Genomic DNA, 25,370 nt, shown 5'->3' with positions numbered 1-25,370 from the left:
CTGCATCTGGGCAGGACTGGAACCAATGTCCTAGGGGGAGTGTTTGCTAGTGCTGTTGGGGAGGGTTTAAACTAATGTGGCTGGGGGATTTGCGCGATTTTCGGAACCTCCCTGCCCCTAATCCACTCGCATTTGCCTCCTAAAATCACCCCCCTTAAGTCCTCTTCACAACTTACTTTCCTACCTACCTTTGTGTCATCAGCAAATTTAGCAACCATACATTCAGTCCCTTCATCCAAGTCATTGATATAGATTGTAAATAGTTAAGGCCCCAGCACTGATCCCTGTGGCACTCCACTCGTTACATCTCGCCAACCTGAAAATGACCCATTTATGCCTACTCTGTTTCCTGTTAGCTAACCAATCCTTTATCCATGCTAATGTGTTACCCACTACACCATGAGCTCTTATTTTTTGTAGTAGCCTTTGATGAGGCACCTTATCAAATGTCATCTGGAAATCCAAGTATACCACATCCACAGGATCCCCTTTATCCACGTTGCTTGTTACTTCCTCAAAGAACTCGAATAAATTTATCAAACACGATTTCCCTTTCACAAAGCCGTGTTGGCTCTGCCTGATTGCACTGAGATTTTCTAAGTGCCCTGCTATAACCTCCTTAATAATAGATTCTAGCATTTTCCCGATGACAAATGTTAAGCTAACTGGCCTGTAGGTTCCTGTTTTCTGTCTCCCTCCTTTCTTGAATAGAGGAGTTACATTCGCTCTTTTCCAATCTGATGGGACCCTTCCAGAATCTAGGGAATTTTGGAAAATTAATACCAATGCATCTACTATCTCTGCAGCCACTTCTTTTAAGACCCTAGGATGAAGTGTTCACCATGCCCCATCAGAGACAGGGGACTCTCATTCCCTCTGCCTGGACTAGATTTGCATCCAGATCTGACCAGGGATGGATGATGTTTCACTTACTACATTGACCAGCTGACCATCAGCAAGAGGAAGCTTTCCTCCCCTCTATCTCTGCGCTATTTTCCAGTGGGCGACAAGGATCCCAGCAAGGTCTACAATAGGTTCAAGGGGGTTACTGGATCCCAGTCTATTTTAACATGTTTAAGAGGATAATTTGGGAGCCATTTTCATCTCATTACCAACTTGTTTATGCTCAAAAGCTGGGTGGCATTGGAGGAAGATAAAACTTGTGTTCCTTCCGCCCCCTTCCAGCTGTTTTTACAACTGACATGATTTCCCGGGGGATCTTAATCCTGGCGGGAGCTGTTTCTGACTGAAACAGATGGGAACCTCATATATATTCAAATTGGGATCAAGTGACAGCATCACGCCACCAACACCATTTTCTGCCCTCACTGCCTCGCTAACGGCACTTCCCGCACCCATCCACCAATCATGCAAAGTACAAGTCCCGAGGCGGCCATTTCTAACACTATTTAAGGGGATCCTCCACTGCTCTCAGGTATCAATGTAGGGAGCTTTTGGAGACGCTTTTCCTGCAGTAGTTTGTGGGTTTTTTGACTGTAAGAGATTGGAAAGTAGTTCTACAGGTTCTAAACTTTGCTGTTGGTTCTTGGTGGGAGTCCTTCTCGTAACCCCACCCTGGGAGGAGAAGGAAAAAGTAAGCAGTTAGCTGGAGGGAGGGAAACTAGAAGGAGGCAAACTTGGAGGAATCCTTACCCTCACAAGAGTTTATTGTCCCAGAAGAATATACCCATAGTTTCTCTGAGGAGCAGTGCTTGATTCTCTATGGAGGCTTTGATTCTCTATGGAGGCAGTGACAGAGTCGTGCCACCTGCAGGAAGAAGACCTGCAGCCAACTACCGTAGCTGGCACAGCGCTGCCTATTGCAGTCAAGGTCACCACAGCCCTCAACTCTTTGCCTACAGCTCCTTCCAGGCTAGCGCAGGGGATATAAGCAGCAGTCTATCTGCAGTCCATGCTTGTATTAAACAGGTGAGTGATGCCATGTTGGCTGCAGCAAACACTTTCACCGGAGAACCAGAAGCAGCAGGATAGGGCTCTGGGGTTCACACAGATAGCGGGATTCCCCCTAGTCCAGGGCATCGTTGACTGCACACATGTCGTCCTGCGGGATCCTTCATGCAATGCGACTGCCTTCAAGAGTCATAAGGGCTTCCACAACTGGTGTGAGATCAGCAGCAGTGCGTCGTGCAGGTCTGTGCCCACTTTTCATGGAAGCTGCCGTGATGCTTTTATATTGCGCCAATCCTTCACCCCCCCCCCCCCAACCCCTTGCACAAGTGAGAGGCTGGCATCTTGGAGACACGGGCTATCCTCTGCACACTTGACTCATGACTCTTCTCATGAAGCCACGGTCAGCTGCAGAACTCAATCAGATCCATTTCCCAACTCAAGCAGATAATTGGAGTCCTGAATCAACGATTCTCCTGCCTGGACAGGTCTGGTGGCTTCCTGCAGTACAGCCCAGAGAGTCTCCATATGAAAGTGCTTTGCTGTACTCTGCATAACTTTATTCTGCAACAGGACAACATGTGGAGCTACCATTGAAGGAGGACCTTACTTCAGTATGGTGAGGTAGAGGGCACAGATGTCAGAGGATGATGAGGAAGAGGGAGGGGTCCAACACCTGCCTGCAGCCAGAGCTGATTGGCAGCACCTCACTGAGGACTTACACTGAATAATCTCTGCTCCCTTTTATTGAGTCATGTCCAACATCTGTTACTACATTTAGCAGCATCTGTCCAAATTCCAACATTGATGCTGATGTCACCTATCGTTGCAGGGTCACCAACTAGTAGAGGGACCTCTCTGCACACAGAGATCTCAAACAGCACTGTGCTGTAACTGACCCACAGAAAGGTCGACAAACAATTCTTCACCCTGTGTGAGCCCCTAGTGCCTGCTTGAAGTGCTCTCCTACCGACGAGGTGGGAGGCTCCTGTGGCACAGTCAAGGGATCTGGAGATATTCGTGGTTGGTGCCCTCAAGAAGCTTGGGCCTGAGAGGGATCGGCTGGGGACTATAAACACGGGGCATTTACCGGGACAGTCTGTGTCGAGCTGGGGACTATAAACACGGGGCATTTACTGGGACAGTCTGTGTCGAGCTGGGGACTATAAACACGGGGCATTTACTGGGACAGTCTGGGCTGAGCTGGGGACTATAAACACGGGGCATTTACTGCGACAGTCTGGATCGAGCTGGGGACTATAAACACGGGGCATTTACTGGGACAGTCTGGATCGAGCTGGGGACTATAAACACGGGGCATTTACTGGGACAGTCTGGGCTGAGCTGGGGACTATAAACACGGGGCATTTACTGGGACAGTCTGGGCTGAGCTGGGGACTATAAACACGGGGCATTTACTGGGACAGTCTGGGCTGAGCTGGGGACTATAAACACGGGGCATTTACTGGGACAGTCTGGGCTGAGCTGGGGACTATAAACACGGGGCATTTACTGGGACAGTCTGGGCTGAGCTGGGGACTATAAACACGGGGCATTTACAGGAACAGCCTGGGCCAAGTTGGTTTTCTGGCACCGGGGTGGGCATTGGTTCAGGGGTCACAGGGGTACAGAAGTGTTGTGGTGAGAGGTGGCCTCGTGTCCCATTCCCATCTCACGACTGCACCCGTTAGGCGGGGTTAGCAGTAATCCAGAGGAAAAGTGGAATATCTTTAAAACCATTCTAATGCTAAATGAACCCCTGTATGTCACTAAACTCAAAAATGGGCACATGGTAAAACCAAGCCAATGTGGCTAAAGTCATGTATACAAGGACTAATCAGACTCGAGCAGAAATACTTTCACAGTTTAAAAGAAGACAACTTTCAAGAGAATAGGGATAGGGGTCGTGTTCAGCTTTTGGTCACAACAGCTGTCAGTGGAGAAGTTTGTGGGTAACTGCGGGAGCAATAGTAAAATCTTTGTTAGTTATGTTCGGAGTCAGGGGGTGATAAAGGGTTGTATAGGATTCCTCACGGCAGATTCAGATGGGACTCCCAGGATAAAACTTTGCATTAATCTGTGGACTGTGCTCTGTTATCATTAATGAAATGTGTAGTTGGCACTAAAGTGGCTACTGTTAAAGTAGGAGTTAACCTGCTCTTGGTGAGGGGTCTTGAATCAGATCAAGCTGCTCCAGGCACCATTTACCCAAGGCTGCTGATAGAAAGGGGAGCAGTGCTAACATTTCTCACATATACAATAGTTTGCTGATTTCAGCGATTGGAGTGAGGCTCATGTTGTACCGATTTTCAAAATGGGCAACAAATCCATTAGCTTGATGTCAGTTGTAGGAAAGTTGCTAGGAGGGATCATTAAAGATATTCTATAGGTCCGCCTCAACAGGGAAGGGTTATTAGGAACACACAACATAGCTTCTGCAAAAGGAGATCATGTCTTCCTAACCTTGTTTATTACTTTGAAGAGGCTACCAGGTTAATGGATGTGGGTAGCTCGGTAGGCACTGGACATTTGGACTTTCAGAAAGCTTTTGATAGGGTGCCTCCCAACAGGCTGGTGTATGATAGAGTGCGGGGGATTGGAAGGCAGATGTTGGGGTGGGGAAGGAATTGGTTGAGTTCTTGTGGACAGAGGGTTATCATTAATGGTAGTGGCTACGTGTGGAATCCTGTAGGGATCGGTGTATATTAGTCTTTACAATGTACATGACGCCGCTGGGGATATAGTCTGTAGGTGAGAGGATGACATGGAGATCTGTGCTCGTGTCAGAATTCAAGGAGAAGAAAAGGTTACAATGCTGATAAATGTAGTGTTATACATGTGGGTAGGGCTAAAGTAAGGCATGTGTGTGGAATGTGTTGAGTGGGAAAGAGACCTGGGAGTTATGGACGAGACTCTAAAGGGCCACGACCAGTGCAGTTTCTCCTGCAAGAGAGGAAGTGGGTTAGTATGTGCCCTGGGCAGGGCGTTTTCAGCAAGTGTGTGAACATAGTGGGCATGGAGACAGAAGGAAGCAGCGAGTGAGGCCCAAAGGGAGGTGTAGCTGTGAGGGCAGTAGCAGGTTTTGAAGGAGTGAGTGTGCAAGCAGAAAAGAGAAGTAGTGAAGTCTTCCCCACTGAATGAGAGAGCCAGGGCAAGCGGGAAAGGATGGATTGATGGAGCTTAGGCAAACGTAGGGTCCTGTGGGGCTGTGCAGAAAGAATGAGAGATGTGAAAGGGAGACTTACCTTGGCAGTCCTGGTGAGATCATTACATTTCAGCACAGCAGCCAGGTCCTGGAGATAATGCTGCTTTGCATTCACATGTCATGCCAGCTCTTGCTAGGTTTGTTCACCAATTGGCCGCGGTACCACGGGTGTGGAACAAGACTTCCTCTCGTTTCCTTGGTCCACCGGCATTTGAAAACCTTGGGGCCTTGCTAGATCTCTTGTTGCCCAGACATCTTCCTGGAGCTCCACAGTCCTGCTTCCTTCTTTTGGCTACAAAATAAATGCACCGCCCCTTTAAGATGCTACAGGTCCTTAAGAACCTGCAGCAGAGCCCGATTTCCCACCCCCTAATTGTCGAGCTGCCTACAGGGAGCAGGTTTAACCCTTGCCTCAACCACACAAATCAGGGGCAATCCGGACACCGGAGCATGTCCCCCCAACCCCACAATTTCTCCGGACGGCCACTGCTCTCGCCCCACCCACCTCCCACTGGGAGAGGGAGCGGGGTGATCACATTGAGCCAATAGTGAAGCAATCATTGACTCTCCCACCACACAGGCCCAGATCTGGAGAACAGAACTCAACTAACCTCAGCCAGGACATCGAACTGTGCGAAGAGTTCGTTCAGCAGGAAGACTAACTCTTGTGCCGTCAGGTGCAGCGACATGTTGGTGAAACCCTTGATATCTGCAAATAAAATGCTGGAGAAGAACAGGTTATTGGTTACAATGACCTTTCACCTTTTGAAGGGTAACCCCCACCGACACACAGCCCATGGTTCAGCGCAGAGAAGATCTGTATGAAAGTGGGATTAGAGGCAACCACTCAATGATCGAAAATCGAAAGCAAAATCCATTGATTCAAACGCCACCATTCAGTGAATGAATGATCCAATATAGCCAATGGTAGCAACATGTAGCACTCTCTCATTGAAATACACGGCAGTTACAACATGGACACAGGCCATTCAGCCCAACCAGTCTGTGTTGGTGTTTACCCTCCACAGGAGAAAATCGTCCGAATCACATTTACTCACCCTGTACCCATATTCCTTCATCCCCTTATCCAACCTAATCCTGAATGTTGACATAGTTTTGTGATTTATATTCATGATTTGGACTTGAATGTGGGGGGCTTGATCAAGAAGCTTGCAGATGATACACAAATTGGACGTGTGGTTGATAGTGAGGAGGAAAGCTGTAGACTGCAGGAAGATATCAATGGACTGGTCAGGTGGGCAGAAAAGTGGCAAATGGAATTCGGTCCAGAGAAGTGTGAGGTAATGCATTTGGGGAGGGCAAACAAGGCAAGGGAATACACAATAAATGGGAGGATACTGAGAGGTGTAGAGAAACAAAGGGACCTTGGAGTGCGTGTCCACAGATCCCTGAAGGTAGCAGGACAGGTAGATAAGGTGGTTAAGAAGGCATATGGAATACTTTCCTTTATTAGCCGAGGCATAGAATATAAAAACAGGGAGGTTATTCTAGAACTGTATAAAACACTAGTTAGGCCACAGCTTGAGTACTGTGTACAGTTCTGGTCACCACATTACAGGAAAGATGTAATTGCACTAGAGAGGGTACAGAGGAGATTTACGAGGATGTTGCCAGGACTGGAGAATTTTAGCTATGAGGAAAGATTGGATAGGCTGGGGTTGTTTTCTTTGGAACAAAGGAGGCTGAGGGGAGATTTAATTGAGGTGTATAAAATTATGACGGGACTAGATAGAGTGGATAGGGAGGACCTATTTCCCTTAGCAGAAAGGTCAGTGACCAGGGGGCATAGATTTAAACTAATTGGTAGAAGGATTAGAGGGGAGCTGAGGAAAAATTTTTTCACCCAGAGAGTGGTGGGGGTCTGGAACTCACTGCCTGAGAGGGTGGTAGAGGCAGAAACCCTCAACTCATTTAAAAAGTACCTGGATGTGCACCTAAAGTGCCGTAACCTACAGGGCTACGGACCAAGTGCTGGAAAGTGGGATTAAGCTGGATAGCTCTTTTTCTGCCAGCACAGACACGATGGGCCAAATGGCCTCCTTCTGTGCCATAACTTTTTATGATCGATGACCCCCTCATTCTAGATCCTCAACTACTGGGAACAGGCTGCTTCTATCTACCCTGTCCCATCCTTTTGATATTTTAAACATTTCTATCATATCGCCCTGTAATCTGTGTTGTTCCAATGAAAAAAATCAGTCACACAGACATTTATGTCTGGCCCTGTATCCCACGGACCCCCGCCTGGCCCTGTATCCCACGGACCCCCGCCTGGCCCTGTATCCCACGGGCCCCCGCCTGGCCCTGTATCCCACGGACCCCCGCCTGGCCCTGTATCCCACGGACCCCCGCCTGCCCTGTATCCCACGGATCCCCGCCTGGCCCTGTATCCCACGGACCCCCGCCTGGCCCTGTATCCCACGGACCCCCGCCTGGCCCTGTATCCCACGGGCCCCCGCCTGCCCTGTATCCCATGGACCCCCGCCTGGCCCTGTATCCCACGGACCCCCGCCTGGCCCTGTAACCTACAGAAATAGGAGGGATCAGACAGGGGCAAATGCGAGGCAGTCTAAAATGAGATTGGAGTGCATGTGTGTAAATGCACGTAGTGTGGTTAATGAGGTTGGTGAGCTGCAGGCACAAGTCGCCACATGGGACTGTGATATAGTGGCAATAACAGAGACCTGGCTCAAAGGTGGTGAGGATTGGGTAATTAATATTCCTGACTACAAGGTATTCAGGAAAGATAGGGAAGGAAAGAAAGGAGGGGGATGGCAGTATTGATCAAAGAAACTATTATAGCACTGGAAAGGGATGATGTAGTTGAGGGTCAAAGACAGAATCGATTTGGTTAGAATTAAGGAACAATAGAGGAGCTATTACACTACTGGGTGTATACTATAAGGCATCAAATACTGGGAAAGAAATAGAGGAGAAAATTTGCAGGCAAATTACAGAAAGGTACAAGAACTATAGAGTAGTGATATTGGGGACCTCAATTACCCCAATATACACTGGGATAGTAACAGTGTAAAGGGCAAAGGTGAACGCAGTGTCCGAGAGGTGAACGCAGTGTAAAAGGAGAGTCCGAGAGCGGGAGGAGAGTCCGAGAGGTCAGCACAGTGTAAAAGGAGAGTCCGGGAGCGGGAGGACAGTCCGGGAGCGGGAGGAGAGTCCGAGAGCGGGAGGAGAGTCCGAGAGCGGGAGGAGAGTCCGGGAGGTCAGCGCAGTGTAAGAGGAGAGTCCGGGAGCGGGAGGAGAGTCCGGGAGCGGGAGGAGAGTCCGGGAGGTCAGCGCAGTGTAAGAGGAGAGTCCGGGAGCGGGAGGAGAGTCCGGGAGCGGGAGGAGAGTCCGGGAGCGGGAGGAGAGTCCGGGAGCGGGAGGAGAGTCCGGGAGCGGGAGGAGAGTCCGGGAGCGGGAGGAGAGTCCGGGAGCGGGAGGAGAGTCTGAGAGGTCAGCGCAGTGTAAGAGGAGAGTCCAGGAGCGGGAGGAGAGTCCGAGAGCGGGAGGAGAGTCCGAGAGCGGGAGGAGAGTCCGAGAGCGGGAGGAGAGTCCGAGAGCGGGAGGAGAGTCTGAGAGGTCAGCGCAGTGTAAGAGGAGAGTCCAGGAGCAGGAGGAGAGTCCGAGAGCGGGAGGAGAGTCTGAGAGGTCAGCGCAGTGTAAGAGGAGAGTCCAGGAGCGGGAGGAGAGTCCGAGAGCGGGAGGAGAGTCTGAGAGGTCAGCGCAGTGTAAGAGGAGAGTCCAGGAGCGGGAGGAGAGTCCGAGAGCGGGAGGAGAGTCCGAGAGCGGGAGGAGAGTCTGAGAGGTCAGCGCAGTGTAAGAGGAGAGTCCAGGAGCGGGAGGAGAGTCCGAGAGGTGAGCGCAGTGTAAAAGGAGAGTCCGAGAGCGGAAGGAGAGTCCGGCAGCAGCAGGAGAGTCCAGGAGCGGCAGGAGAGTCCGAGAGGTGAGCACGGTGTAAAAGGAGAGTCCGAGAGGTGAGCGCAGTGTAAAAGGAGAGTCCGAGAGGTGAGCGCAGTGTAAAAGGAGATTCCGAGAACAGGAAGAAAGTCCGAGAGGTGAGCGCAGTGTAAATCTAAGGCAAGTCGTGGCAGCAGAGCTCGCACCCGTGATATGCTCCTCCTGCACTATGTGGGAAGTCATGGACACTACAGGTGTCCCTGGTGACTATGTGTGCAGGAAGTGTGTCCAGCTGCAGCTACTGGCTAACCGCATTTGGGAGCTGGAGCTGCAGGTGGATTCACGGTGGAGCATCCGCGATGCTGAGACTATCGTGGATAGCACGTTCAGTGAGGTGGTCACACCGCAGGTAAAGATTACGCAGGCAGAAAGGAAATGGGTGACCGCCAGGCAGAGTAAAAGGACTAGGCAGGTAGAGCAGGAGTCCCCTGGGGCCATCTCCCTCTCAAACAGATATACCACTTTGGATACTGTTGGGGGAGATGGCTTATCAGGGGAAAGCAGCAAGAGCCAAGTTCGTGGCACCACGGGTGGCTCTGCTGCACAGGAGGGGGAGGAATAAGAGTGGCAGGGCTATAGTGATAGGGATTCAATTGTAAGGGGAACAGATAGGCGTTTCTGCGGCTGCAAATGTGACTCCAGGATGGTATGTTGCCTCCCTGGTGCGAGGGTCAAGGATGTCACGGAGCGGCTGCAGGGAATTCTGGAGGGGGAGGGTGAACAGCCAGTAGTCGTGGTCCATATCGGTACAAACGACATAGGTAAAATAAGGGATGAGGTCCTGCAAGGTAAATTTAAGGAGTTAGGAGATAAATTAAAAAGCAGGACTTCAAAGATAGTGATCTCAGGATTACTACCAGTGCCACGTGCGAGTGAGTATAGGAACAGGAGAATAGACCAGATGAATGCATGGCTGCAGGGATGGTGCAGGAGGGAGAGATTTAGATTCCTGGGACATTGGGATCGGTTCTGGGGAAGGTGGGACCTGTACAAGCGAGACGGGTTATACCTGAGAAGGACCGGGACAAATGTCCTCGCGGGCGTGTTTGCTAGTGCTGTTGGGGAAGGTTTAAACTAGAATGGCAGGGATATGAGAACTTGAGCAGGGAGACAGAGGAGGGGGAAACAAGGATAGAAACAAAAGACAGAAAGGGAAGAAGCAAGTGGAAGGCAGAGAAAACAAGGGCGAAAAACAAATAGGGCCATAGTGCAAAATGAAACGAAGATGACCATTGTGTCTTAATGCGTGGAGCATTCGCAATAAGGTAGATGAATTAACAGCGCAGATAGATATTAACGGTTATGATATAGTTGCGATTATGGAGACATGGCTGCAGGGTGACCAAGGATGGGAACTGAACATCCAGGGGTATTCAGTATTTAGGACAGACAGGCAAAAAGGGAAAGGAGGTGGGGTAGCGTTGTTAGTAAAGGAGGAAATCAATGCAATAGTGAGGAAGGATATCGGCTCGGAAAATCACGATGTGGAATCTGTATGGGTGGAGCTAAGAAACACCAAGGGGCAGAAAACGTTGGTGGGGGTTGTCTATAGGCCCCCAAATGGTAGTGGAAATGTAGGGGAGGGCATTAAACAGGAAATTAGAGATGCATGCAAGAAGGGTACAACTATAATCATGGGTGATTTTAATCGACACATAGATTGGTCAAACCAAATTAACAATAATACTGTGGGGGAGGAATTCCTGGAGTGTGTACGTGATGGTTTTCCAGACCAATACGTTGAGGAACCAACTAGAGAACAGGCGATCCTAGACTGGGTATTGTGCAATGAGAAAGGATTAAATAACAATCTTGTTGTGCGGGGTCCCTTAGGGAAGAGCGACCATAACATGATAGAATTCCTCATTAAGATGGAGAGTGAAGTAGTTGAATCCGAAACTAGGGTCCTGAATCTAAATAAAGGAAATTACGAAAGTATGAGGTGTGAGTTGACGATGATAGATTGGGGAACTTTACTAAAAGGGATGACGGTGGATAGGCAATGGCTAATATTTAAAGAATGTGTGCAGGAATTACGATTATTCATTCCTGTCTGGCACAAAAATAAAACAGGAAAGGTGGCTCAACCGTGGCTTACAAAAAAAATTAGGGATAGTATTAGATCCAAAGAGGAGACATATAAAATTGCCAGAAAAAGCGGCCAGCCTGAGGGTAGGGAGCAGTTTAGAATTCTGGGACATTGGGACCGGTTCTGGGGAAGGTGGGACCTGTACAAGTGGGACGGGTTACACCCGGGCAGGACCGGGACAAATGTCCTCGCGGGGGTGTTTGCTAGTGCTGTTGGGGAAGGTTTAAACTAGAGTGGCAGGGGGGTGGGAACCTGAGCGGGGAGTCAGAAGGGAATAAAGTTGAGAGCAGCAAGAGAGGGGAAGACCCAGGGGAAATCTACAATACAAATAGCACAAACAGTTGTTCAAGAACAAGTGAAAGGGAAAAGCATAGAGCAGCGGAAAGAAAGTGTACTTTAGGCACTTTAGGTACTTTAGGCACGACAGATAAAATGAAAACTAGAAGGCGTAAGGCGATTAACCCAGCATCAAAGCTGTGGCAGGGGGTTGGGAACCTGAGTAGGGAGACAGAGGAAATCTGTCGTGCCTAAAGTACCTAAAGTGCCTAAAGTACACTTTCTTTCCGCTGCTCTATGCTTTTCCCTTTCACTTGTTCTTGAACAACTGTTTGTGCTATTTGTCAGGAAGGGACAGAAGGTATGGAGTAAAAGGTAAAGTGTTAAAAAAGGAAAAAGCAGGAACTAAGTGTCACAAATCATATTTGAAAGTTCTTTATCTGAATGCACGTAGCATTCATAACAAAATGGACGAGTTAACGGCACAAATAACTACGTATGGGTATGATCTTGTGGCCATTACAGAAACATGGCTGCAGGGTGACAACGACTGGGAATTAAATATGCCAGGGTATTTAACAATCAGGAAGGTCAGGCAGGAAGGAAGGGGAGGTGGGGTGGCTATGTTAATAAGGGAAGGAATCACTGTAATACAGAGAAAAGATATTGGGACAAAGGATCAGGATAATGAAACAGTTTGGGTCGAGATAAGGAATAATAAGGGGCAAAAAACACTCGTGGGCGTAGTATATAGGCCTCCTAATAGTTGCAACTCTGCTGGAAGAAGTATTAATCAGGAAATAGTCAGGGCATGTAATAAGGGAACAGCTATAATTATGGGGGATTTTAACTATCATATTAACTGGACAAATCAAATTGGGCAGGGTAGCCTTGAGGAAGAGTTTATTGAGTGTATTAGGAATGGATTTCTTGAGCAGTATGTAACTGAACCAACAAGGGGGCAAGCAACCTTGGACCTGGTCCTGTGTAATGAGCCAGGATTAATTAATAATGTCCTAGTGAAGGATCCCCTTGGAATGAGTGACCATAACATGGTTACATTCCATATCCAATTAGAGGGTGAGAAGGTTGGTTCTCAAAGAAGCGTACTGAGCTTGAATAAAGGAGACTATGATGGTATGAGAGCGGAATTGATTAAAGTGGACTGGGAAAATAGATTAAAGGGTAAGATGGTACATGAACAGTGGTGTTCATTTAAGGAGTTATTTTACAACTTTCAAAAAATACATATTCCACTGAGGAAAAAAGGGTGTAAAAGAAATGACAGCCATCCGTGGCTAAGTAAAGAAATTAAGGATAGTATCCGACTAAAAACAAGGACGTATAAGGTAGCCAAACTTAGTGGGAAGATAGAAGATTGGGAAGTCTTCAAAAGACAGCAAAAAGTTACGAAAGGATTGATTAAGAAAGGGAAGTTAGATTTTAAAAATAAATTAGCAAAAAATATAAAAACAGATAGCAAGAGTTTCTACAGTTATGTAAAAAGAAAAAGGGTGGCTAAGGCAAACGTAGGTCCTTTAGAGGATGAGACCGGGAAATTAATGGTGGGAAACATGGAGATGGCAAAAATGCTGAACAAATATTTTGTTTCAGTCTTTACGGCAGAGGACACTAAGAATATCCCAACACTGGACAAACAGGGGGCTCTGGGGGGGAGGAGCTAAATACGATTAAAATCACTAAGGAATTGGTACTCAGTAAATTAATGGGACTCAAGGCGGATAAATCCCCTGGACCTGATGGCTTCCATCCTAGGGTCTTGAGGGAAGTGGCAGTAGGGATTGTGGATGCTTTGGTAATAATTTTCCAAAATTCTCTGGACTCGGCAAAGGTCCTGGCAGATTGGAAAACTGCTAATGTAACACCCTTATTTAAAAAGGGTAGTAGGCAGAAGGCTGGAAATTATAGACCAGTTAGCTTAACATCTGTGGTGGGTAAAATTTTGGAGTCTATTATTAAGGAGACAGTAGCAGAACATTTGGATAAACATAATTTAATAGGACAAAGTCAGCATGGCTTTACAAAGGGGAAGTCATGTCTGACAAATTTGCTTGAGTTCTTTGAGGATATAACGTCCAGGGTGGATAAAGGGGAACCAGTGGACGTAGTGTATTTAGACTTCCAGAAGGCATTCGACAAGGTGCCACATAAAAGATTATTGCTCAAGATAAAGAATAACTGGATTGGGGGTAATATTCTGGCATGGGTGGAGGATTGGTTATCTAACAGGAAGCAGAGAGTTGGGATAAATGGTACATTCTTGGACTGGCAACCAGTAGCCAGTGGTGTTCCGCAGGGGTCGGTGCTGGGTCCCCAACTCTTTACAATCTATATTAACGATTTGGAGGAGGGGACCGAGTGTAACATATCAAAGTTTGCAGATGATACAAAGATGGGAGGGAAAGTAGAGAGTGAGGAGGACATAAAAAACCTACAAGGGGATACAGACAGGCTGGGTGAGTGGGCGGAGATTTGGCAGATGCAATACAATATTGGAAAATGTGAGGTTATGCACTTTGGCAGGAAAAATTGGAGAGCAAGTTATTATCTTAATGGCGAGAAACTGGAAAGTACTGCAGTACAAAGGGATCTGGGGGTCCTAGTGCAAGAAAATAAAAAAGTTAAAGTTTGCAGGTGCAGCAGGTGATCAAGAAGGCCAACGGAATGTTGGCTTTTATTGCTAGGGGGATAGAATATAAAAACAGGGAGGTATTGCTGCAGTTATATAAGGTATTGGTGAGACCGCACCTGGAATACTGCACACAGTTTTGGTCTCCATACTTAAGAAAAGACATACTTGCTCTCGAGGCAGTACAAAGAAGGTTCACTCGGTTAATCCCGGGGATGAGGGGGCGGACATATGAGGAGAGGTTGAGTAGATTGGGACTCTACTCATTGGAGTTCAGAAGAATGAGAGGCGATCTTATTGAAACATATAAGATTGTGAAGGGGCTTGATCGGGTGGGTGCGGTAAGGATGTTCCCAAGGATGGGTGAAACTAGAACGAGGGGGCATAATCTTAGAATAAGGGGCTGCTCTTTCAAAACTGAGATGAGGAGAAACTTCTTCACTCAGAGGGTAGTAGGTCTGTGGAATTTGCTGCCCCAGGAAGCTGTGGAAGCTACATCATTAAATAAATTTAAAACAGAAATAGACAGTTTCTTAGAAGTAAAGGGAATTAGGGGTTACGGGGAGCGGGCAGGAAATTGGACATGAATTTAGATTTGAGGTTAGGATCAGATCAGCCATGATCTTATTGAATGGCGGAGCAGGCTCGAGGGGCCGATTGGCCGACTCCTGCTCCTATTTCTTATGTTCTTCTGTTCTTATTCAGCAAAGGAGGACAAAGAGATTGATTAAGAGGGGGAAAATAGAGTATGAGAGTAAACTAGCAGGGAACATAAAAAGGGACTGTAAAAGCTTCTATAAATATGTCAAGAGAAAAAGATTAGTGAAGACAAATGTAGGTCCCTTACAGTCAGAAATGGGGGAAATAATAATGGGGAACAAAGAAATGGCAGAACAATTAAACACATACTTTGGTTCTGTCTTCACAAAGGAGGACAGAAATAACCTGCCAGAAATGTTAGGGAACCAAGGGTCTAGTGAGAGGGAGGAACTGAAGGAAACCAGTATTAATAAAAAAATAGTAGTCGGGAAATTAATGGGGCTAAAGGCTGACAAATCCCCAGGGCCTGATAATCTAAATCTCAGAGCACTAAAGGAAGTGGCCCTGGAAATAGTGGATGCATTGGTGATCATCTTCCAAAATTCTATAGACTCTGGAACAGTTCCTACAGATTGGAGGGTGGCAAATGTAACCCCACTATTTAAAAAAGGAGGGAGTGAAAAAACAGGGAATTCCAGACCAGTTAGCCTAACATCAGTAGTGGGGAAAATGCCAGAGTCTATTATAAAAGATATGATAACAGAACACTTGGAAGGCATTAATGGGATTGGACAAAGTCAGCATGGGTTTATGAAAGGGAAATCATGCTTCACAAATCTACTGGAGTTTTTTGAGGATGTATCTCGTGGAATAGATAGGGGAGAACCAGTGGATGTGGTGTATTTGGATTTTTAGAAGGCTTTTGATAAGGTCCCACACAAGAGGTTAGTGTGCAAAATTAAAGCACATGGGATTGGGGGGAATATACTGGCATGGATTGAGAATTGGTTGATAGACAGGAAACAGAGAGTAGGAATAAATGGGTCTTTTTCCGGGTGGCAGGCAATGACTAGTGGGGTACCGCAGGGATCAGTGCTTGGGCCCCAGCTATTCACAATATATATCAATGATTTGAATGAGGGAACTAAATGTAACATTTCCAAGTTTGCATACGACACAAAGCTGGTGTGGAATGTGAGCTGTGTGGAGGATGCAAAGAGGCTCCAATGTGATTTGGACAAGTTGGGTGAGTGGGCAAGAACATGGCAGATGCAGTATAACATGGATAAATGTGAGGTTATCCACTTTGGTTGTAAAAACAGAAAGACAGATTATTATCTGAATGGTGATAGATTGGGAAAAGGGGAGGTGCAACGAGACCTGGGTGTCCTTGTACACCAGTCGCTGAAAGCGAGCATTCAGGTGCAGCAAGCAGTTAGGAAGGTGAATGGTATGTTGGCCTTCATTGCAAGAGGATTTGAGTACAGGAACAGGGATGTCTTACTGCAGTTCTACAGGGCCTTGGTGAGATCACATATGGAGTACTGTGTGCAGTTTTGGTCTCCTTATCTGAGGAAGGATGTCCTTGTCATGGAGGGAGTGCAACGAAAATTTACCAGACTGATTCCTGGGATGGCAGGACTGATGTATGAGGAGAGATTGGGTCGACTAGGCCTATATTCACTTGAGTTTAGAAGAATGAGAGGTGATCTCGTCGAAACATATAAAATTCTAACAGGACGAGACAGACTAGATGCAGGGAGGATGTTCCCGATGGCTGGGGAGTCCAGAAGCAGGGGTCACAGTCTCAGGATACGGGGTCTGCCATTTAGAACCGAGATGATGAGAAATTTCTTCACTCAGAGGGTGGTGAACCTGTGGAATTCTCTACCACAGAAGGCAGTGGAGGCCAAGTCATTAGATGTATTCAAGAAGGAGATAGATATATTTCTTAATGCTAAAGGGATCAAGGGATATGGGGAAAAAGCGGGAACAGGGTACTGAGTTAGACGATCAGCCATGATCATTTTGAATGGCGGAGCAGGCCTGAAGGGCCGAATGGCCTACTCTTGCTGCTAAGGGGAAGAGCAGGGGAGTGGGACTAATTGGATAGCTCTTTCAAAGAGCCAGCACAGACACGATGCGCTGAATGGCCTCCTCCTGTCCTGTGCCTACTATGATACTATGACTCCCATCTGGCCCTGTGTTCCACAGACTCGTGTCTAGCCCAGTGTTTGAATAGTGTCTGGCTCAGTCTCGATGCCTTCCCACTGACACTCACCTAACATTCATATATTGGTGAACGTAGATTTTGTGGAATGCTCCGCGATTTTCCTTCTCAGTGGACATGTCGTTAATTATCTCAAACACCATGAACCGTGGCAGCACCGAGAGAACCAACCTCTCCTGCTCAAAAACGAGAGAAGATAAGGAAGTTATTTTCAGAAGGGGGCCGGTTAGAAGTGCAGCAATTCATTTTTCCTTCACCTCCCAGACATAAAAAGAATAAAACTATGAAAACAGGCAGCAAAAAACCCAGAAATGAGAAGACTGCGGAGCAAGATGTTTGGCCCCAGACAGAGAGAGGGTCACTGGGCCACTCAACTGAACTGATATGGTTCGTTGGCTGGAACAAAGCAAAGAGGCTGGGGCAGAACAGCAGAAGCTGAAGGGTACAGGAATGTCAATGATACTAAAATAGGGAAAGCAGCAGAGACAGGATGCAGGAAAAGGATCTGTGGAAAGATTTGGGGGAGGCACTGGACCTCGTTGGGCCCATTTAAAAACAAAATCATTGCTGTGGAGCCAGGAGGAGCAGGAGTGCCCCCCCCCCCACTCCACAGTATCACTCCCGTTACCGCTCCACCCCTTCGCAGATCTTACCTTGGGGCCACTGCCAGACCGCAGTCCACCCTCCAGTTCTCCTCTCCCCCGCCACCCCTTACCTTGGGCCTGGGATCCCCCACCCTCCAGTTCTCCACTCCCCCGCCACCCCTTACCTTGGGCCTGGGATCCCCCACCCTCCAGTTCTCCACTCCCCCGCCACCCCTTACCTTGGGCCTGGGATCCCCCACCCTCCAGTTCTCCTCTCCCCCGCCACCCCTTACCTTGGGCCTGGGATCCCCCACCCTCCAGTTCTCCACTCCCCCGCCACCCCTTACCTTGGGCCTGGGATCCCCCACCCTCCAGTTCTCCTCTCCCCCGCCACCCCTTACCTTGGGCCTGGGATCCCCCACCCTCCAGTTCTCCTCTCCCCCGCCACCCCTTACCTTGGGGTCACTGCAGCGAGGTAAGCCGTCCGACAGTGATCTTTTTAAAATGAGCGAGCTGCCTGTGGAGGGGCGACAAGCGCTGGCAACTCACCTAAATAGTGCTGATGAGGCCCAAGGCCCAGTTTTTGGCTGACCCCGGGCCTCCAGGTTTCGGTGGGTGCTAAATATGCGTGGCGCCCATTTCAAATGCAACAATGGGCTTAAAGGAATTCCCATCCCCTTAGCCGGTTCAAAGTCAAATGATATTAAATGCTGAAAACATTGCACTTTGGTATAAAGAAATGTGCATCACAAGAACAGCTTGCTTTTATACGGTGCCTTTAACGTAGTGAAACGTCCCGAGGTGCTTCACAGGAGGGTTATCAGACAAAATTTGACATCGAGCCCATAAAAAGCTATTGCGACAGGTGACCAAAAACTTGGTCAAAGTGGTAGGCTTTAAGGAGCGCCCTAAAGCAGGAGAGAGGTGGAGAGGTTTAGGGAGGGAATTCCAGAGCTTAGGGCTGAGACGGCTGAAGGCACGGCTGCCAATAGTGGGGTGAAGGAAGTGGGGGGTGTGTAAGTGGCCAGAGTTGGAGGAACGCAGTGTTCTCGGAGGGTTGTAGGGCTGGAGGAGGTTATAGAGATAGGGAGGGGCGAGGCTATGGAGGGATTTAAACACAAGAATGAGAATTTTAAAATCAAGGCGTTCCCAGACCAAGAGCCAATGTAGTTCAGTGAGCACAGGGGCTTGGTGCGAGTTAGGAAATGGGCAGCAGAGCTTTGAATGAGCTGAAGTTTATGGAGGGTGGAAGATGGGATGTCGACCAGGAGAGCTTTGGAATAGTTGAGTTTGGAGGTAACAAAAGCATGGATGAGGGTTTCAGCAGCAGATGGGCTGAGGCAGAGGCAGAGACGGGCGATGTTACGGAGGTGGAAGTAGGCGGTCTTTGTGATGGAGCGGATATGGGGTCAGAAGCTCAGCTCGGGTCAAATAAGACGCCAAGGTGATAAGTATACAATGAATGGGAAGCATGGATTAGTTACAGACAAGTCATGTCCGAGAAATTTAAGAATTCTTTGAGGAAATAACGGAGTGTACTAATAAAGGAAATGCAGTAGATGTTGTAAACATGGATTTTCAAACAGCATTTGATAAGATGCTGATAGGAGGCTTATTGATAAAATCACAGTATTAAAGGGAGCGACAGCATGGAGAGGAAATTGATTAAAGGATAGAAAACAGGAAGTGGTGGTTAATGGATGATTTTTGGGCTGGAGGAATGTAGACAGTGGTATCCCCCGGGGTCAGTGTTGGGACATTGCTCTCAATATATAGAAATGATTTGGATTTGGGTATGGTTGCAGGGTGGGGGGGGCACCGTATAAACATTTGGAGAGAACTCAGAAATAGAGAATGTAGTTAACTGTGAGGAGGATTGTAAGTGACTTCAGCAGAATATTGAAAGCAATTGGACAGATAGATCTCGGATGAAATATAATGTGGAGAAATGAGAGGTGATATTTTGGGAGGTTGAATGAGAGGACATACACACAAACAAACATATGAGAAAGGGCAGGTGTGATCTACACGCTCCACCTTATCATTAGATATGTTGAGAAGTAGGGTTGAATGATATAGTGAGAAGGTGAGTACATGAGGTTGAGGGATATGGTGAGAACATGGGATTGGGGGATATAGCAAGAATGTGGGTGGGTGGGACTGAGGGATATGGTGAGAAGGTGGGATTGAGGGATATGGGGAGAAGGTGGGTAGGTGGGATTGGGGGATATGGTGAAAAGGTGAGTTTACAGTATCATAGTACATTACAGCACAGGAGGAGGCCATTCAGCCCATCATGCCTGTGCCGGCTCTTTGAAAGAGCCATCCAATTAGTCCCATTCCCCTGCTCTTTCCCCACAGCCCTGAATTTTTTTTCCCTTCAAGTATTTATCCAATTCCTTTTTGAAAGTTACTATTGAATCTGCTTCCACCGCCCTTTCAGGCAGCGCATTCCAGATCAGAACAACTCACTGCGTAAAAAAATGTTTCCTCATGTTGCCTCTGGCTCTTTTGCCGATCACCTTAAATCTGTGTCCTCTGGTTACGAACCCTCCTGCTACTGGAAACAGTTTCTCATTATTTACTTAATCAAAACCCTTCATGATTTTGAACACCTCTATCAAATCTCCTCTTAACCTTCTCCCCTTAACATTCTCCAGTCTCTCTACATAACTGAAGTCCCTCATCCCTGGTATCATTCTAGTAAATCTTTTCTGCACCCTCTCGAAGGCCTTGACATCCTTCCTAAAGTGTGGTGCCCAGAATTGAAAACAATACTCCCGTTGAGGCCTAACCAGTGTTTTATAAAGGTTTAGCATAACTTCCTTGCTTTTGTACTCTATGCCTCTATTGATATAGCCCAGGAACCCATGTGCGTTTTTAACAGCCTTCTCAACTTGTCCTGCCACCTTCAAAGAACATAAGAAATAGGAGCAGGAGTAGGCCATATGGCCCCTTGAACCTGCTCCGCCATTCAATAAGATCATGGCTGATCTTCAACCTGAACTCCACTTTTCCGCACGATCCCCATATCCCTTGATTCCCCGAGAGTCGAAAAATCTATCGATCTCAGCCTTGAATATATTCAACGACTCAGCATCGACAGCCCTCTGGGGTAGAGAATTCCAAAGATTCACAACCCTCTGAGTGAAGAAATGCCTCCTCATCTCAGTCTTAAATGGCCGATCCCTTATCCTGCAACTATGTCCCCTAGTTCTAGATTTGTGTATGTGTACCTCCAGGTCTCTCTGTTCCTGCACCCCCTTTAAAATTGGACCATTTAGTTGATATAGCCTCTCCCCATTGTTCTTACCAAAATGTATCATTTCACACTTCTCCATCTTAAATTTCATCTGTCATGTGTCTGCCCATTTCACCAATTTGTCGATGTCCTTCTCAAGTCTGTTACTATCCTCCACATTGTTTACTACATTTCTGAGTTTCGTGTCATCTGCAAACTTTGAAATTATACCCTCTAAACCCAAGTCCAGATCATTAATATATATCAAAAAGCGCAGTGGTCCTATTACTGACCCCTGGGGAACACGACTGTATACTTCCCTCCAGTCTGAAAAACAACCGTTCACCACTACTTTCTGCTTTCTGTCCCTGAGCCAATTTTGTTTCCACGCTGCCACTGTCCCTTTAATCCCATGGGCTTCAATTTTGCAAACAAGTCTATTCTGTGATACTTTATCAAATGCCTTTTGAAAGTCCATACACATGACATCAATCGCACTACCCTCATCAACTCTCTCTGTTAGAATCATAGAAAGGTTACAGCGCGGAAAGAGGCCATTCAGCCCATCGAGTCCGTGCCGGCTCTATGCAAGAGCGATCCAGCTAGTCCCACTCCCCTGCTCTATCCCCGTACCCTGCAATTTTTTTCCTTTCAAGTATTTATCCAGTTCCCTTTTGAAGGCCATGATTGAATCTGTCTCCACCACCCCCTCGGGCAGTGCATTCCAGATCCTAAACACTCGCTGTGTAAAAAAGTTTTTCCTCATGTCACCTTTAGTTCTTTTGCCAAATCCTTCTTCTGTAATGTCTTTTCTGTAATGTGGTGACCAGAACTGTACGCAGTACTCAAGCTGTGGCCTAACCAATGTCTCCTTTCTTCCTTTGTTACTTCATCAAAGAACTCAATCAAGTTGTGGGGAAATTGCTGGAGTCTATAATTGAGGATAGGGTGACTGAACACCTCGAGAATTTTCAGTTAATCAGAAAGAGCCAGCATGGATTTGTGAAAGGTAGGTCGTGCCTGACAAACCTGATTGAATTTTTTGAAGAGGTGACTAAAATAGTGGACAGGGGAATGTCAATGGATGTTATTTATATGGACTTCCAGAAGGCATTTGATAAGGTCCCACATAAGAGACTGTTAGCTCAGATAGAAGCCCATGGATCGAGGGAAAAGTACAGACTTGGTTAGGAAGTTGGCGACAGAGAGTAGGGATAATGGGTAGGTACTCACATTGGCAGGATGTGACTAGTGGAGTCCCGCAGGGATCTGTCTTGGGGCCTCCATTATTCTCAATATTTATTAACGACTTAGATGAAGGCATAGAAAGTCTCATATCTAAGTTTGCTGATGACACAAAGATTGGTGGCATTGTAAGCAGTGTAAATGAAAACATAAAATTACAAAGGGATATTGATAGATTAGGTGAATGGGCAAAACTGTGGCAAATGGAATTCAATGTAGACAAATGTGAGGTCATCCACTTTGGATCAAAAAAGGATACAACAGGGTACTTTCTAAATGGTAAAAAGTTAAAAACAGTGGATGTCCAAAGGGACTTAAGGGTTCAGGTACACAGATCATTGAAGTGTCATGAACAGGTGCAGAAAATAATCAATAAGGCTAATGGAATGCTGGCCTTTTATATCTGGAAGACTAGAGTACAAGGGGGCAGAAGTTATGCTGCAGCTATACAAAACCCTGGTTCGACCGCACCTGGAGTACTGTGAGCAGTTCTGGGCACCGCACATTCGGAAGGACATATTGGCCTTGGAGGGAGTGCAGCGTAGGTTTACTAGAATGATACCCGGACTTCAAGGGTTAAGTTACGAGGAGAGATTACACAAATTGGGGTTGTATTCTCTGGAGTTTCGAAGGTTAAGGGGTGATCTGATCGAAGTTTATAAGATATTAAGGGAACAGATAGGGCAGTTAGAGAGAAACTATTTCCGCTGGTTGGGGATTTTAGGAGTAGGGGGCACAGTCTAAAAATTAGAGCCAGACCTTTCAGGAGTGAGATTAGAAAACATTTCTACACACAAAGGGTGGTAGAAGTTTGGAACTCTCTTCCGCAAACGGCAATTGATACTAGCTCAATTGCTAAATTTAAATCTGAGATAGATAGCTTTTTGGCAACCAAAGGTATCAAGGGATATGGGCCAAAGGCAGGTATATGGAGTTAGATCACAGATCAGCCATGATCTTATCAAATGGCGGAGCAGGCTCGAGGGGCTGAATGGCCTACTCCTGTTCCTATATTCCTCTGTTCCTAAGTTAGTCAAACACGATTTGCCTTTAACAAATCCATGCTGAATTTCATTTATTAGCCCATACTCATACAAGTGCAAATTAATTTTGTCCCAGTTTATAGTCTCAAAGTTTCCCCACCACCGACTTTAGGCTGACTGGCCTGTAATTGTTGGGTTTATCCCTCTCCCCCTTTTTTGAACAGAGGTGTAACATTTGCAATCCTCCAGTCCTCAGGCACCGCACCCGTATCTAAGGAGGATTGGAAGATTGTGACCAAAGCAACTACCCATACCTCCCTCAGTAACCTAGGATGCATCCCATCTGGAACAGGTGACTTTTCTACTTTGAGTTCTACCAACCTAGAAGGTGACAGGGCAGGTTGAGAAAGTGGTTAAGAAAGCATGCAGTATCCTGGGCTTTATAAATAGAGGCACATAATACAAAAGCAAGGAAGTCACGATGAACCTTTATAAAACACTGCTTCGGCCATAACTGGACTATTGTGTCCAATTCTGGGCACCGCTCTTTAGGAAGGATATGAAGGCCTTAGAGAGGGTGCAGAAAAGATTTAGTAGAACAGTTCCAGGGATGAAGGGCGTCAGTTAAATGGATAGACTGGAGAAGCTGGGGTTGTTCTCCTTAGAGCAGAGAAGGTTGAGAGGAGATTTGATAGAGGTGCTCAAAATCATGACGGGTCTAGACAGAGTAGATAGAGAGAAACTGTTCCCATTGGCAGAATGTATCCCAGGCTGTTTAAGGAAGCAATGGAAGAAATAATGGAGGCTCTGACCATCATTTTCCAATCCTCCCAGACTACAGGCATGGTGCGGGCGGGCTGGAGGACTGCTAACGTTGTCCCGTTGTTTAAAAGGGAGAAAAAGATAAACCGAGTAATTATAGGCCAGTCAGTCTAACCAGTCTAACTAGTGGCTAGTTGGATCGAAAATTGGCTCAGTGGCAGGAAGCAAAGGGTAATGGTTGACGGGTGTTTTTGCGACTGGAAGGCTGTTTCCAGTGGAGTCCCACAGGGTTCAGTACTTAGACCCTTGCTTTTTGTGATATATATTAATGATTTAGACTTGAATGTGGGGGACTTGATCAAGGAGTTTGCAGATGATACAAAAATTGGCCATGTGGTTGATAGTGAGGAAGAAAGCTGTAGACTGCAGGAAGATATCAATGGACTGGTGAGGTGGGCAGAAAAGTGGCAAATAGAATTCAATTCAGAGAAGTGTAAGGTAATGCATTTGGGGAGGGCAAACAAGGCAAGGGAATATACAATAAATGGGAGGGTACTGAGAAATGTAGAGGAAGTGAGGGACCTTGGAGTGCATGTCCACAGATCCCTGAAGGTAGCAGGACAGGTAGATAAGGTGGTTAAAAAGGCATATGGGATACTTTCCTTTATTAGCCGAGGCACAGAATATAAGAGCGGGGAGGTTATGTTAGAACTGTATAAAACATTGATTAGGCCACAGCTTGAGTACAGTGTACAGTTCTGGTTACCACATTACAGGAAAGATGTGATTGCACTAGAGAGGGTACAGAGCAGATTTACGAGGATGTTGCCAGGACTGGAGAATTTTAGCTTTGAGAAAAGATTGGATAGGCTGGGGTTGTTTTCTTTGGAGCAAAGGAGGCTGAGGGGTGGATTTAATTGAGGTGTATAGATAGACTGGATAGGGTGGAACTATTTCCCTTAGCAGAGGGGTCAGTGACCAGGGGGCATAGATTTAAAGTAATTGGTAGAAGCATTAGAGAGGAGCTGAGAAAAAGTTTTTTCACCCAGAGGGTGGTGGGGGTCTGGAACTCATTGCCTGAGAGGGTGGTAGAGGCAGAAACCCACAATTCATTTAAAAAGTACTTGGATGTGCACCTGAAGTGCCGTAACCCACAGGGCTACAGACCAAGTGCAGTAAAGTGGGATTAAGCTGGGTAGCTCTTTTTCGGCCGGCACGGGCACGATGGGCCGAATGGCCTCCTTCTGTGCTATAACTTTCTATGATAAGGGTCGAGAACCAGAGGACACAGATTTAAGGTGATTGGCAAAACAACCAAAGGCGACATGAGGAAAAACGTTTTACGCAGCAAGTGGTTAGGATCTGGAATGCACTGCCCGAGGGGGTGGTGGAGGCAGATTCAATCATGGCCTTCAAAAGGGAACTGGATAAGTATTTAAAGGGAAAAAATTTGCGGGTGAATGGGATTAGCTGGATTGCTCTTGCAGAAAGCCAGCACGGACTTGAAGGGCTGAATGGCCTCCTCCTGTGCTGTAACCATTGTATGATTCTAATCTTTTCTGTACCTCCTCTTAATCTATTTTTATCCTATCCAATATCACTACTCCCTCCTCCTTCACTGCTACAATGGCAGCATCCTCTTCTCTAGTGAAGACCGGTGTGAAGTTTTCATTTAGTAC

General features: G+C 46.9%; 1 protein-coding gene across 1 annotated transcript in view; it reads right to left on the bottom strand.

Moving 5' to 3' along the window:
* The window catches only part of LOC137324286 (adenylate cyclase type 8-like), a 149,315-nt gene that overhangs the window by 109,628 nt on the left and 14,317 nt on the right, over positions 1-25,370 (bottom strand). Inside the window, exons 3-4 of the mRNA XM_067988427.1 lie at positions 16,928-17,052; positions 5,725-5,836 (exon numbers count right to left, since the gene is read on the bottom strand). Of these exons, the coding sequence (XP_067844528.1) occupies positions 5,725-5,836; positions 16,928-17,052 (237 nt within the window). The remainder of the gene's footprint in view (positions 1-5,724; positions 5,837-16,927; positions 17,053-25,370) is intronic.

This window comes from Heptranchias perlo, chromosome 8 (assembly GCF_035084215.1).
Source record: "Heptranchias perlo isolate sHepPer1 chromosome 8, sHepPer1.hap1, whole genome shotgun sequence".
Taxonomy (NCBI): Eukaryota; Metazoa; Chordata; class Chondrichthyes; order Hexanchiformes; family Hexanchidae; genus Heptranchias; species Heptranchias perlo.
The sequence above is the reverse complement of the archived record's forward strand: the minus strand, read 5'-3'. Positions and strand labels throughout refer to the sequence as shown.